Source organism: Stegostoma tigrinum, chromosome 5, assembly GCF_030684315.1.
Source record: "Stegostoma tigrinum isolate sSteTig4 chromosome 5, sSteTig4.hap1, whole genome shotgun sequence".
Classification (NCBI taxonomy): Eukaryota; Metazoa; Chordata; class Chondrichthyes; order Orectolobiformes; family Stegostomatidae; genus Stegostoma; species Stegostoma tigrinum.
In genome coordinates, this window is record NC_081358.1 from 52,974,415 (window position 1) to 52,990,042 (window position 15,628).

Below are 15,628 nucleotides of genomic sequence, written 5' to 3' on the forward strand. Positions count from 1 at the left end.
AGAGATAGCGAAAGTGGTGATATTGTCCATGTGGTACACATAAGATCGTTCCCTGTCATACAGTATGTTCCATCTGACTATGGAGACAGCATTGACCTAGACCATTATGAGTGTTTTTAAGTATTTTGTGTTTGGTGCCTTGGTCTCCTCTGGTGATCTGCCAGAGAATGATGACAAGAGGCTGTCTGTACAATAATGTGAGGAGCTGAAGGTACCATCAGAAATGTCACTGAATCAGGATGAGATATCTGCCATGAGACTCCCTGAAAAAATATCTGGCCTAAAAATGGAAACTTTTATCACTTTTAAAGATAAGGAGTCTCCATTTAAGATAGATGAGTTTTTTTTAATCTCTGCAGGCTTGGAATTTGGTGAAACACTGTTCGCAAAGTGTGGGAGGGATGGTTGTTGAACTTTCTTAATGCAGAGGTAGGTAGACAGATGGAGTGATTTTAATTGATTCTTGGCTAACAAGAGACTTGAATAGTATCGGGTTATGCAGAGAAGTGGAGTTATTACCACAACCATGTTGTCCAAAATTTAATAGTTCCTAATCTGTATATTTGTAAGCAGTTCAGACAAAGTTTACTTGACTGGGATGGAGGGCTTATCCTACGATGAAAAATCAAATCGTTTGGGTTTGTAACTGAGATAACAAGGTGTAGGGCTAGACGAACACAGCAGGCCAAGCAGCATCAGAGGAGCAGGAAAGCTGATGTTTTGGGCCTAGACCCTTCTTCAGAAATGGGGGAGGGGAAGAGGGTTCTGAAATAAATAGGGAGAGGGGGAGGCAGGGAGAAGATAGGTGGAGAGGAGACAGACAGGTCAAAGAGGTGGGGGTGGAGCCAGTAAGGGTGAGAAGTTAAGGAGGGGATAGGTCAGTCCAGGGAGGACGGACAGGTCAAGGGGGCGGGATGAGGCTAATAGGTAGGAGATGGTGGTGGGGCTTGAGGTGGGGACAAACTGGGTTAGTTTTGGGATGCAGTAGTGGGAGGGGAGATTTTGAAGCTTGTGAAGCCCACATTGGGAATCCTGCAGCCCAATGGTATCAAACAGAATATGAGGTGCTGTCTCTGCCACCTTGGGTGACATTGCTGTGGCATTGCAGGAGGCCCAGGATCGACACGTCGTCTAAGGAATGGGAGGGGAAGTTGAAATGGTTTGAGACTGGAAGGTGCAGTTGTTTGTTGCGAACCGAGTGCACCCGAAGGTTACCGGAACAGCACCTCATATTCTGCTTGGGAACCCTGCAGCCCAATGGTATCAATGTGGACTTCACAAGCTTCAAAATCTCCCCTCCCCCAACCGCATCCCAAAACCAGCCCAGCCTGTCCTTCCTCCCACCTCAAGCCCCCCCCCCCCCCATCTCTTACCTAATAGCCTCATCCTGCCCCCTTGATTTGTCCATCTCACTGGATTGACCTATCCCCTCCCTACCTCCCCATCTACACTCCCCTTTACTGGCTCTACCCCTGCCTTTTATCCTTCTTCTTTCTGCCTCCCCCTCTCCCTATTTATTTCAGAATCCCCATCCCCTTCCCCTCCCATTTCTGAGGGGCCTAGCCTGAAACATCAGCTTTCCTGCTCCTCTGATGCTGCTTGGCCTGCTGTGTTCATTCAGCTCTACACCTTGTTATCTCAGATCTCCAGCATCTGCAGCACCTACTATCTCTGGGTCTACACCTGTTGAAATTCAGAAGAAGAGGAGGTGATCTTACTGAAATACATCAGATCCTGAAGGGACTGATTGGGTGGATACCATGAAGTTATACCTTCCTATGGATGAGAATAAAACTAAGGGACATAGTTTAAAAATGGAGTGTCTGCCTTTCAAAACTGAAATGAGAATTTTTTTTTCTTTCGGAAGTTTGTGACACTGCAGATTCTCATCCCCAGAAAGTAGCAGAGACTACTGAATATATTCAAGGCTGAGTTAGATTGGTGTCAGCCATGACCTTATTGAATGACAGGATAGGCTCAAACGGTTGAATGGTCTATTCCTCCTAAACACCTAATAGACAAAAGGAAATGGGCAGTTTTCTAAACTAATGAAGGGCACTTGGTCCTCTCTCTAAAACAACGTGTGTCGTGTTGGGGGTGGCTGGGTGGGGTGAATTTTAGGCTGGATTCTGGTTTCTAACTTGATGTCCTTTCACTCTGCTTGAAAGTGTCCATTCTTCATTTGTGATCCTTGATGATTGTTGACTGGCTATCATGGAAAGCATTACAGAGGAACTCAATCCTAAACTTAACTGAGATCTATGCCTATGCTCCCAACAGGGGTCATCAGATGGCTACCTGGACTGGAAATGTTTAGTTAATAGCATACACTCTAATTCTTTTTGGAGTTTGGAGGCAATTTGTCTATGCATGTGAACCCTTTTTAAATGTTTTTGCATTTAGTAACATAAAAAGGTTCAACTTTTGCATGGCCCATGCACGAATTTGTGTTGCAGCATTAACTATTTCACTTGAAAATTGGTCATTGCATTAATTGCAATATTCCTGTTGCAAGCTGCATTCTGATCTGCATGAGTCAGTCACTCCTTGGAGAAACTCTCAGAATCATATGAGTCTAGAAATTCTATTCTTAAGTTTTGTCAAGTTACTTTTGTGTGCAGTTGAATGATTTACTTTTAACAACTTTTGATGTCTGTGTTTGCTTTTGTAAGGCAGGGACCAGATTTTCCTCGACTGGAATATTTGAGGTCTGTGTTTGCACCCCATGTTGCAGTCTTTGTCACTTGGAAGCAGTGGGTTATGTCCCTGAACACACCACTTTTTTTTTCTGATAGGTTCAGTTTTTGCACCCTGGTTTCTTTTGTGAAGTGCCATGCAATCATTCTTTGTTTTTCGGATAGCAAAAAAGTTTTCCTTAATTTAAAGGAAAATTTCTGAGCTTCTAAGGATGGAAGGTGGCAAACTTAACTTTCAACTCTCTTCTCCTGCTGCTATAATATCAGTGCCAACAAGTAAAGGATAATATTTTAATGTCTGTAAAACAAAGTAATTAAATACAGTGAGTGAGATATTGCACAACCTGGCTCATGGCCAGAAAATCCTATTTTTTTTGGGTAGTTGTACTGCTAAATCTTGTTCTCCCAAATTTGGACAGCTCCATGACACTTCTTGTTCACACTCACTCTTTTTGTGAGTTGGTAGTGGGTTCTTGACAGTTGGGAACATTGAAAAAATAACATCCTCCAAAGAGAGATGGTGGTCCAAGAAGAGAAAACATAATGAGAAAACTGTGTTGAACAGAGAAAATAGTTTTGGCTGTCACTGCTGCTGATCGGAAAGGATTGTTCACAAACCGAAGTCTTTTAGTCTTTTTTCCCCTTTGGTTAATAGACTAAAACTTGTAAATTCCTGATAATCAGATGTCTCTTATTTCTACAGCTGATGCCTCATACTAACCTAATTGCTAATTAATTTTTTTTTAAAAGATTGTTGCCCATAAGCTTGAATTGGCCCGGCAGTTTCTGGAACACTTTGCCCTCTACCTCGTCTGTGAGCTTCCTAATCAAGGATACTCTGGTAAGGTCCAAACTAGTTTAATTCTTCAAGGTGCTCATGGCATCCTTTGTGGGAGAAGCATTATCTTCATGAATACATTTTGCCTTGTATTTTTTAGATGTTTGAGTTGGTAAAGTCCTATATAAATGCACATATTACATCTTTCACAGCTGATCATTGATTTACCGTAAGGCTGCAATTTTTTTTCACTGAATTACTGTAAGAAATACGCATTGTAGAATTGGAAATGTCTGTAGACTGAGATAACAACTGCAAAATCACAGTGCTCTTTCTTGGGTGTAGTCCAATTGTGTGAAAGCTGTCTCCCACCAATCTGTTCTTACCTACTTTATGGTTATAATTGTCTCCTCTTCAAATGAAATTAATGTATATTGTTTCTCAACTCACTAATGTATTGCCCAGCAAATATGCCATCTTTGTGTTTTTCTAGTTCTCTTATCTCTTAAACTCAGATTAATAGAAAACTTTGAAATTATTCAATCTTTCACGATGCAATAGCAGCAGCAAGAATATATTTTATACCACATCATTTTAAGGATCCATGCTTACTAAAACCTGAACAAATGTGCCTATTTGGTTTACTTCAGCTTCTCTTAAATCTCTCTGACTTTATAATTGTACTGCACTCTATAATTGCAACTAATGCAAGCAAAAAGGCAACAGCACTTAGTGGTTATCTCTAGGCCTGCACGGTTGCTCTGAAGACATGAGTTCAAGCCCATAGCAGTAAGGAAATTTAATTTTTATATTAATTAAATCTAGAGCAAAAAGCTTATATCAGTACTGGTATCTGTGAAATTTAACAGATTGTCATAATGTATTTGCTTCATGAATGTCCTTTCGGGAGAGAAATCTGTTGCCCTTGCCTGGTCTAACTGTAATACTAGATGCACAGTAATGTGAGTGGCTCTTAATTGCCCTCTGGCTTGTAAGCCATTTCAATCAGTTTTATTGTAAGGGCTTAAGTGATACAGATTAATAAGAATAAAATTGCATGGAGGCCCTAGTTTTGATGTAATCACTAGACACTTCGATAAGACACACTGTTATGGTTTGATAATGAATTCTGAGGGATGTAACAAAAACTCTATGCGTTAAGTGAGTCAAATTAATATGTTTATTGGCAGCTATATATAATATTATGTGGCAATGATTTGATTATATTCAGTGGTAAGATGCTTTGAGGTGACAATACGTTGCACTGTCTTCTTCAAGTTGCAAATTCCGGTCTGAGGTGAAGTGTGACAGAGTCCCTGGTATTAATAATAATCTGGTTACGTGCAGTATCTTAGTACTTTTGTACATTTTCAGATATTCCAATGTACAGACATAACTTGAAAACACCATCCAAGTGGCCGTCTGTCAATTAGAGAAAAGAACGGTTTGCATAGGCAATCAAGGTTGTGCAGTTACCCCACAGCCAAATTGAAGTTGTTTTTGCACTAGGCCAGTAATATTCCACTTGTCTCCAAATACTCATTGTCATGACCAATTAGCCCTTAATGGTCTGGTTTGAAGATATAATTTTTAATCATATCACTATACACACCCAACCCCGTAGAATATGCAAATGCCACCTTACTAACATCTGCCACCTTTGCCAAAATCCGGAGACCTATCCCAAAGATTAGCCAAGCATCAGATTCACAGATACTGAACAGTCAGACACCCTGGCCTTCTCAATCACCTGGGAATGTCCTATCCCAACAGCAGGATGGACTCACTGGTAGCACTGGCGCAGTGGTTTATAGTCAGCAGGGACTAGCCGTGGGGGTTTTTCAACATTGATTTCATATTCACAAAGTCTTATGGCATCAGGTCAAAGATGGGTGAGGACTCCTTCTATTGATTACCAACTGCCCTTGAAGGATGAATCAGAACACCACAGCAGTACTGATAGTGGCAGGGGCACATTGAAGTGCTCACCCCCTTTCAGAGTACATAATGTCGTTCACCTAGATTGCGCACCTAGATTGGTTGAATAAGTTGCTCGACTCTTTAGAGCCATAAACCTGCCGCAGTGGTGAGAGAATCCATGAGGAGAAACTTTGCTTAACCTCCTCCTCATCAATTTATCTGTCATAGTTCCAGCTTTGCATGATAGTATTGATAGGAGTGATCACAGCATTGTCCTTGTGGATAGAATGGCCTGTTTTCACACCAAATTGTGTGGCACTACTACCATGCCAAAGGAGATAGATTCAGAACAGAAACCTGGGCACCAGTTGGGTGCCGTGGGTCAGCAGGAGCATCTTAATACCACCATAATTTGTAATCTTATAGTTTGGTATTCCCTTGGGCAATGATTACAATCTAGTTCAGGAACCAACACTGGCTCAGTAAGGAGATTAAGACAGTGTGTCATGAGCAGTGTCAAGCATACCTAAGAATGAGCTACAAAAGCAGCTACAGAAAAGGATTGTAGGCATGCTATAGAAAAGGCTAATGGATCCCTAACCAATGGATTGGATGAAATGTCTGCTGTTCTACCACAACTAACTGAAGGGGGACTCCATTCACAATAATGGAGCACTCCGCATAGTGCTAAATTAAAAGCTAAAACATTTGCAATCATTGTCAGCCAGAAGTCCCAAGTGAATGATCCATCTCTGGCTCATTCAGCATCACAGTTGCCAATCTTCAGAAAATCCAGTTTTAGTCAAATTTCAACCCCCCACCCCACCCCGACAACTCTAAAAATTATTTCACTGTCATTAGTTCTGAATGCTGGAATGACTCCCTAAACAGCACAATGCGTGCACCAACTACACAAACTGCAGTGCTTCAAGGAGGTGGCTCAGCAGCACATACTTAGGGCAAAAAGGCATGACTGGTCAATGCTGGCCTTGCTAATAATATCCATCTAATAAAGACACAATTACATGTTGTTCCTATGTTAAAGGTAGCTATAAAATATTATAAGGTGTTATCAACAATGTGGCATAGAGCCTTACAGGAAGTTTTGATGACTAGAAGCTTTGTGAAAGCAGTACATAGAACACAGAACATTACAGCATAGTACAGGCCCTTCGGCCCTCGATGTTGTGCCGACCTGTCATACCGATCTGAAGCCCATCTAAACTACACTATTCCATGTACGCCCATATGCTCATCCAATGACGACTTAAATGTACCTAAAGTTGGCGAATCTACAATCGTTGCACACAAAGCGTTCCATTCCCTTACTACTCTGAGTAAAGAAACTAACAGTAATTAATAGAGTGTTTTAAAGGAGATCTAGGGAGTTTAAGTTTAGCAAGCTTGGTCCTTCAACTGAAGGCATGGCTGCCAATGGTGGTTCAATTAAAATCTATGATGCTCAAGTTCCAGTAATTACAACAATGCAAACATGAGTGTTGTGGTGTTGAAAGAGATTAGAGGTACCAAGTGGTGAAGCTTTGGACAAATTTAAGAGCAAGAGTAAGAATGTTAATGATGGGGCCTTGCATAACCAGGTTCCTTTGTAAGTCAATTAGTGAGGGAAATGAGCTTTGGTGTGAGCTAGCTTTGCAAGATCTCAATTTGGGAATTACGGGAGAATGTGAGAGACACTAAAAATGCATCAGGAAAGTCAGATCTAGGGGGAAACAAAGACGAGATTGTAAAGGGCATTAGTAAGGCCTCTTCTGGAATACTGAGTCCAGTTCTGGTCACCCTGTTATCGGAAGGATATTGTTACGCTGCAGAAGGTTCAGAAGTGGTTTCAGGATGTTGCTTGAATGGAAAATTTGAGTTATAGGGAAAGTCTGGATAGGCTGGAACTTTTTTCACTGGAGCATAGAAGATTGAGTGATGATCTTTTATATAGAAGCTTATGAAATCATAGGAGGTATAGATGAGGTGAATGGCAGGTGCCTTTTCCCTCTGGTGGGGGATTTTTGAGTCTCGGGGCCATATTTTTAAGGTGCGTGGAGAGAGATTTTAAAAAAGACATGGGACAGCTTTTTAAAACAGTGATTTATGTATAGAAGGAACTTGCAGGAGAAAGTGACGGATCTGGGTACAGTTACAATGTTTAAAAGATATTTAGATAAGTTCATGAGAAATGTTTGGAGGGATATGGGCCAAATGCAGGGACGGGGGCGGGGGGGGTGGGGTGTGGCAAGTTTAGTTTGGAAACTTGGTCAGCATGGACTAGTTGGTCTGAAGGGTCTGTTTGAGCTGTATGATTCTATGATACTTAAGCGCCAGAGTTTCAGCTGAAGGAATGTTAAGATGTTGGGGAAAAGTTGTTTTAATGGCTGCACAAATGTCTGGTTTTAAAAACTCACCTCCAGGACCAAATATCACACCTAGGTTGAGCCTTAGACAGTATCAGTACTTGAGTGGAGTTTGTGGTGATGATGGAAAGCAATGTCTTCAGTTTTCCCAATATTTTAATTTTGGGAAGTTCTTCAGCTTTTCTGGTTTTGGATCCCCTGAAAACTGTCTTCTAATTTTGGCAACAGTGGAGTGGCTGAGAGCGATGGCTGAGGTAGAGCCCTGTTGTGCTTTTGGATAATTTTGCTGAGGGGCAGCATGTAGCTGAGAAATGGGAGGAGGGGAGGAGGAAAAGAAATGTAGGGCTCACCAGAGGCAATGGTTTAAGAGCAGGCATTAGTGATTAGAAGAGGGGACATTAGTGATTCTCTGGCTATGATGCAATACATAAGAACTGAGTAAATACAGTCTCAGTCAGGTAGATGACAATAGAGATGCAATGGTGGAAAATGTCATGGTTAACAATAATAGTTTGCAGGCAGATTGAGATGGGATGAGGACTGATAGTTTGCCTGTGTTACAGTCACTGAGAACATAATTGACTTTGAAAATACTGTATCAATACTGTGATAGGAGTAGAAACCCGATTTATATTAGAGTCACGTATGGATATAAACAACATACATTTTACAAAATGAAGGTAGAATAATAATAATGTTGAGGCAACAGCCTTTACTGTCTGCTAGCACAAAGTCAGGTTAACTGTAGGTATTGGTCTTGAGCAGACTTTGTGTAGAAGTTGAAATCATTAGAAATGGCTATAAATCTCTTTCTTTGAAATGGGCAAATATTGATAGGAAGTGCTCTATTGTCTAGAGGAAATACAATCTATTGGTAAGTGATCACCTGTAACTAGAGAATAGAATTAAATAGAGCTGAGCTGTTGATCTGTAATCCAATATTGTAAGTAACTCAGCGCTGAGTTGTAGATCTCTGACACAAATGGTACCTTCATAAAATGAAGTAGCTTAACTGTGTACCTGAGATAATGGGAACTGCAGATGCTGGAGAATCCAAGACAACAAAATGTGAGGCTGGATGAACACAGCAGGCCAAGCAGCATCTCAGGAGCACAAAAGCTGACGTTTCGGGCCTAGGCCCTTCATCAGAGCCCTCTGATGAAGGGTCTAGGCCCGAAACGTCAGCTTTTGTGCTCCTGAGATGCTGCTTGGCCTGCTGTGTTCATCCAGCCTCACATTTTGTTGTCTTAACTGTGTACCTGGTCACTTTCTAAACTCTTGACACAGTTTGTGTGTATAGTCTACAAAACCTGTCCATGTGCCTTTTTTTAAAAGAAGGCTGAGAACCTTACAGCAAAGAAGGCAGCATTTAGCCTTGTGCTTGTATTGGCTCTTTGGAAACACTGTTGAATAAGTTCCATAGCACAGACCTTTTCACATAACCACATTGTTAAAACTTTCATTTAAGGCAAATTGAACACTTTAGAATGAAATGGAAATTGTCAAGCATACTTCTGATGTGTTTATGTTGTCTGTTTCTTGGGACAGTACTGAAAAGGCTGAATGCATTTGAACTGCCATATGCGAGTCTCTGGAGCCGGCAGGATGAGAAGTGCAAAATAATGATTAGGAAAACGTAAGTGAAGCATAAAAGTAGTTGTTTATTTCTGATATTCTGTTCCTATGTTTCCTGGTCGTAGTGATTATCATCCTCAGAAGGTAATGAAGACGCTTGTTTTTCTGCAGTTGATTAAAGTGAACTACGCTCACCAGTCACAACAGAACCATGCCAATAGAAAGTTTACTGTAATAATTTGGGGGTAGTATTTTATAGAAAATGAAGCCTTTGCTGAGTCTGTGAATCCAACCATTTTGTTTATCCCCTCTAATGTTTCTCCTGTATGCTGCCTTCCTGTGAATTTATTTTTAATACCTTGATTGTTTCTCTTTCATTATTAGCGCTATTTAACTTGCAAAGTTGCAAAATCAGGAGTTCCCTAAAGACCTTGGGTGAAATCTTGTTGAGGTATTCAGGGTCAGACGACTCCTCTGGAGGACTGGTGAGAGATCTGCTCTGTCTGTTTTTGGGAAGGCCTACTGACCGTGTATGTCACAGTCACATCATACCAGGTTACGGTCCAATATGTTTATTTGGAATTGCTCAAACTTTCAGAGCGCAGCCCCTTCAGGTGCAGTGAGAGAGCAGGGCATGCAAACAGAGTTTGTAGTCAGAGAACAAAAGATCATACGACTGGTGTGAGTGGAGTGTTGAATAAGAAGTCTCTGCAGGGGACCAAGAGTGTTAGATGGTGTGAAAAATGTTTATCAAGTCAATCAGGCAGAGCCATAGGGATATACAAAAGGTGACATCTCAGGTCAGTTACTGAATTGTATGTGTGAGGTGATGTTCAGAATCCATCTGAGTTGCAACCTGAAATTAAGATGGTTTTATATCAAAATTCTGAGAGGCAGAGGTTCGAAAATGAACTTGGTATGGTTCTCGTGGGACATGTCTCCCTCCCTTGATGAGGCAAGGACTACCTTTGACCAAGGGATCCCTATTTCCCCAACAACCCAGCAAGGCAAACAGCCTGCACTTGTTGAACAGTAATGTGTATTGACTGATGAAAACCTGTCTACAGCTGGATTAAGGGAGGTAGTAAGAATTGTGGATGCTGGAGTCAAAGACAACGCAACAAGCCAGGCAGCATCAGAGGAGCAAGAAAGCTGACATTTCAGGTCAGGAGCCTTCTTCAGACTGGAGAGGGGGAAGGGAGGTCTGAAATAAATTAGAGAGAGGAGGGGTTGAGCTGGATAAGGGTAGGTGGGATAGTGATCTGTGGATGCAGGTGGGGAGTGTTGGGAATTGGTCAGTGGGGATGGGTGGGGTGGATAGGTGAGGAAGACGATGGACAGGTTGTGTCATGTCAAGGCGGCAGTGATGAGAGGGAAGTTTTAGATGTGGGATGAGGTCGGGTGTGTGGAGATTTTAAAACTGGTGAATACTACGTTCAGGGCATTGGGCTGTAGGCTCCCGAAGCAGAATATGAAATATTGCGCCTCCAGCTTGCGTGTCATGTCATTGTGGCACTAGAGGAGGTCCAAGATGGACATGTCATCAAGGGATTGGGGAAGGGGGGTATGTTAAAATGGTCTAGTGCCACAATGACACCACCTGCAAACTGGAGGAATGCCTCATATATTCCACCTTGGGAACCAACAGCCCAATGGCCTGAACACACAATTCACCGGTTTCAAAATCTAATCCACCCCTCAACCCACGTCCTCCCATGTCCAAACCTCCCTCTTGTCCCCATTGTACATCTTCCCCACCTTTCCACCCTATCCTTCCCACCAACTAATCCCCACCACCCCCTACCTACAGGCACCTATTGCCACTCCACCCATTCTCCCTCCTGCCTCCTTGACCTGACACTACCTGTCCATCTTCTCTCCCACACATCACACTGACCAATACCCACCAGACCCTACCTACATCCATATATCAACATTCCCCAGCTCTGCCCCCTCATCCTCCTATATATTTCCCAGCTCCCTTCCCCCTCACCAGTTCTGAAGAAGGGTCCTGACTGGAAATGTCAACTTTCCTGTTCCTCTGTTGCCTGACCTGCTGTGTTCCTCCAGCTCCATACTGTGATGCTTCTTACACCTCGATTAATCCTGGTGATGATGACATGAGGCCATTAAGTGTTCCTTGATTGGCTGTTTAAAAACTTCAATCGGCCAAGGATCCGGAAGATCTACCAAAGTCCTTCTCTTCTAGCCTTTTCTGTGATTGAGGTGGGAGGGCAGTGGGATTCAGGTAAGACACTTACTTCACCCCCACCCCTGCTACCTATGTAAATGCCCATCTCAACTCCAAACTCAACAGCAAGACTGAAAGATTCTGCTCCTGTTTTACTATGTATGATTTTGTTTGATTTTTCCACTGTTATTTTGAGCTTTTTTTACTTCTGGATTAGAGGAACATCCAAATCCAACAATGCTAGGGAAGAGGCAAGTAACGAATGAGCATAGTAGGATAATATTTAATAACTTTAATAATGAATGCATATTTTATTAAATGCCTTTTAGCATTTAATTTACATAATCTTTTAAGAAAATAATGTGAAATCTCCTACTGCAAACGATGCTTTAATTGTCACCTCTAGATGGCATTGGTTTGTCATTTGTGGAATAATCTTTGAGTAGCTATCTCAAGTTGAATACAAATTTATATATATATATTAGTTGAGATTAGGTTCAGGACCTTAATCTACATTCTTTATGCATGAAAGTTCATTTAAATTAAATGAATTTAAAAGCACACATACTTCAAGTGTTAAGGAAAGTTTTGGATTTTAAGACAATGTTTTCACAAATTCCAGATGTCTCAAGTGTTTTGTGGCCAATTGGGTAGCATTTTGATGTCACTCTTCTAGAAAATCTCAAACAACAATGTGATGTTAACATAATGTACATGGGTATTAGGTGGGGCTTTTGTGGTGCAACGACATCATCCCTACCTCTGGGGAGGAAGGCCTGTGTTCAAATCTTAATTGCTCCAGAGGTTTGGAATAACAAAAACATCTATGTAGGTGTTGATTGAGGGGATTAGTTTTGGAGGTGAGAAAAGCATAGAAAACCTCCAGCCTTCACTGAAACAGTGCCAGTGTCTTTTACCTCCACCTGAGAGGTAGGTTTAGTCATAAATATTTTTAAAATGTGTTTTTTTAAAAAAAACACTTATTTAATTAGGAAACGTGATGTAAGATTTGCAATTAATCTGCCCATGTTGGAGTATCACCCTAGGTCTTTTTCTGCTCAGGCTTCTGGAATGGGACTTAATGCCATAACCTTCTGACTGAAACGAATATGCAATGACAGCTGCCTTAGATCTGCATTCTTCTAGACTGATATAGAACAGGAAATGAAGCTTGCAACCTCCTTCAACCTCACGAGAACGCTTTCTGAGTTGGTGCAATTTTTTTTTTTAAAACCCCACTTTCCCCTCATATATCCACTCAGGGGTTTTCTTGTGCATTTTGTGCAAAGATGTTGAAGACAGCCAAGAATAGATGCTTTAGCCTTGAATGGTATAATGCAAGGTAGAGAAAGTGGCCATAACTTGCGATGCTGTGGCAGCGATTGGATACATAAGCGTGGAACCAAAGATGATCTATCACCAATGGATTGAAATCTATTCATAGGATATATGTATGCATTGTATATATTGAGTTTGTGCCCCCCTTAAACAAATTCAGATTCATCAGTATGAATCACAGGATGCATTGTTTGGAGAAATATTTGTATTCAGAAGCATTTTGTCTAATATCACTTAGGAAAGGCAGTCTGCTGTTCTTGCCTGTTTTGGTCGATACATGATGCCAGACTCTGCAATATAGAATCAGAGTTGTACAACACAGAAACAGACCATCAGTCTAACTAGTCTCACGCTGAACATAATCCCAAAATAACTAGTCGTACCTTCCTGCTCTTGGCCCATAACTCTCCAAACATTTCCTATTCATGTACTTATTTAAATGTCCCTTAAACATTGTAACTGCCCCCACATCCAACACATCTTCAGGAAGTTCATTCCACACACAAACCACCATCTGTTTTTTAAAAAAAATTGCCTCTCATGTTTTTTTTTAAATCTTATTCCTCTCATCTTAAAAATATGTCCACTAGTTTTGAAATCACTATCCTATCGAAAAAACATCTACCATTAACCCTATCAACACCTCTCATGGTTTTATAAAACTCTATAAGGTAACCTCACAACCTTCTACCCTTAGTGTGGGGTGGGGGTGGGGTGGTGGGGTGAGAAAGTCCCAGCGTATCCAGCCTTTTTTTCATATAACTCATCCTCCCATACCAGGCAATACACTGGTAAATCTCTTCTGAGCCCTCTCCATCTTACAAATATCCTTCCTATAACTGGGTGACCAGGACTACCCAATGCTCTACCATTAATTGTATAAGTCCTGCCCCAGTTTGTTGTGGCAAAATGTAATAATTTGCATTTATCCAAATTAAACTCCATCTGCCATTTTTCAGGCCATTGATCGATTTTAATCAATATCCCTTTCTGATCTTAGCATACAGCTAAGAAGGTTTTCTATGCAACCAATTTTGGTGTTGCCCACAAACATACCAACCATGTGTTTTATATTCTCATCCAAATCATTTACATTTCTGGCAAGTAAAGGAGGGCCCATAGTTGACTCTTAACTGCACTGTGAAGTGGGTCCAGCAAGCCACGCATTTCAAGGGCAGTGAGGGATGGTCAGATGATGTTGGCCTTTTCAGCAAGACCCACATCCCAAGAAAGCATAAATAAAATTTCTAATTAGAACACGATGAGGGTGTGGAGAAAAAGTCTAGTGGTGGAAAACTAGTAAATGGTGTTGAAATTAGATTGCTTTGCACCATGGTTTTCTGGTCATTAAATAGCCTCCACAATATGGTGGACAGGAAGCTTGTGCTTATTACAAGCTGCAAGTGCACCATCCTCCATGTTTGGTTTGTTCAGTCATACCTTTTGGAAAATTCCAAAAGGTATGTTTGTGCCATTTTGTGTATGCAAATTGCACCCCTTATGGGTGCTTGAGTCACCTTCTCTGACGCAGATGGAGGCTACTACCCTGAGAAAAGCCAGGTCCAGGTGGGACCTAATGGTCAACTGCAGAGTACAACCTGCAAGGTGAGTTTTCTTTTAAAATGTACTTCATTGAATGGGGAGCAGACAGGACAATCTTCAGAGAATTTAAGGAATTTGATGAGGATCTGCATGGTAGACTGGTTAGCAAGGTTAGATCATGTGGAATACAGGGAGAACTAGTCATCTATGTGAACGTAGAACGTGTGGGTAGTAAGTTTGCAGATGACACCAAAATTGAAGGTGTAGTTGACAGTAAAAAAAAAAGGTTACCTCAGAATACAATGGGAACTTGGTCAGATGGCCCAATGGGCTGAGGAGCGGCAGATGGAGTATAATTTAGATAAATGTGAGGTGCTGTTTTTTGGAAAGGCAAATCAGAGCAGAATTTACACACTTAATGGTAAGGTCCTGGGGAGTGTTGCTGAACCGAGAGTTTGGAGTGCAGGTTCATAGTTCCTTGAAAGTAAAATCATAGGTAGACAGGATAGTGAAGGTGTTGGGTATGCTTATCTTTATTGGCCAGTGCAATGAGTATAGGGGTTGGAAGGTAATGTTGCAATTGTACAAGACATTGGTGAGGCCACTTTTGGAATACTTGTTCAATTCTGGTCTCCCTGATATAGGAATGATATTGTGAAGCTTGAAAGGATTGAGAAAAGATTTACGAGGATGGTGCCAGGGTTGGAGGGTTTGAGCTACATGGAGAGGCTGAATAGACTGGAGCTATTTTCTTTGGAGTGTCAGAAGCTGAGGAGTGATCTTAAATTTTAAAAAATTGTCAAACGGGACTAGATTAATTTAGGATATCTGGTAGGCATGGATGAGAAGGACCATAGAATCGTCTTTCCGTGCTGTACAGCTGTATGGCTCTATGACCCGTTCTCAGTCTTATAAAGTAGTTTTGACCACTCGGCCGCAATTTCACATCGTGACTCCTGGAGTGTAGCAACACCCATCTGAGGCTTGGAAGATTTTGAATTTGGGAGCTCTGTGAACCCTGAATCGGCTGTGGAGTTTTAAAAGTAATTTTAAGGTAGCTTACAAAAAACTGACAGCTAATGTATCATATCTTAACCAATTAGAAAGGAAAAGTATACAAAGATAATAAAATGTGAGGCTGGATGAACACAGCAGGCCAAGCAGCATCTCAGGAGCACAAAAGCTGACGTTTCGGGCCTAGACCCTTCTTCAGAGAGGGGGATGG

General features: G+C 41.4%; 1 protein-coding gene across 6 annotated transcripts in view; it reads left to right on the forward strand.

The window, feature by feature from the left end:
* Positions 1 to 15,628, forward strand: part of LOC125451551 (E3 ubiquitin-protein ligase RNF19A) — a 266,550-nt gene that overhangs the window by 39,401 nt on the left and 211,521 nt on the right. For all 6 annotated transcript variants that reach the window (XM_048528760.2, XM_048528762.2, XM_048528759.2 and 3 more), the window contains 2 exons: positions 3,447 to 3,537; positions 9,306 to 9,393. In XM_048528760.2, coding sequence (XP_048384717.1) covers positions 3,447 to 3,537; positions 9,306 to 9,393 — 179 coding nt within the window. The remainder of the gene's footprint in view (positions 1 to 3,446; positions 3,538 to 9,305; positions 9,394 to 15,628) is intronic.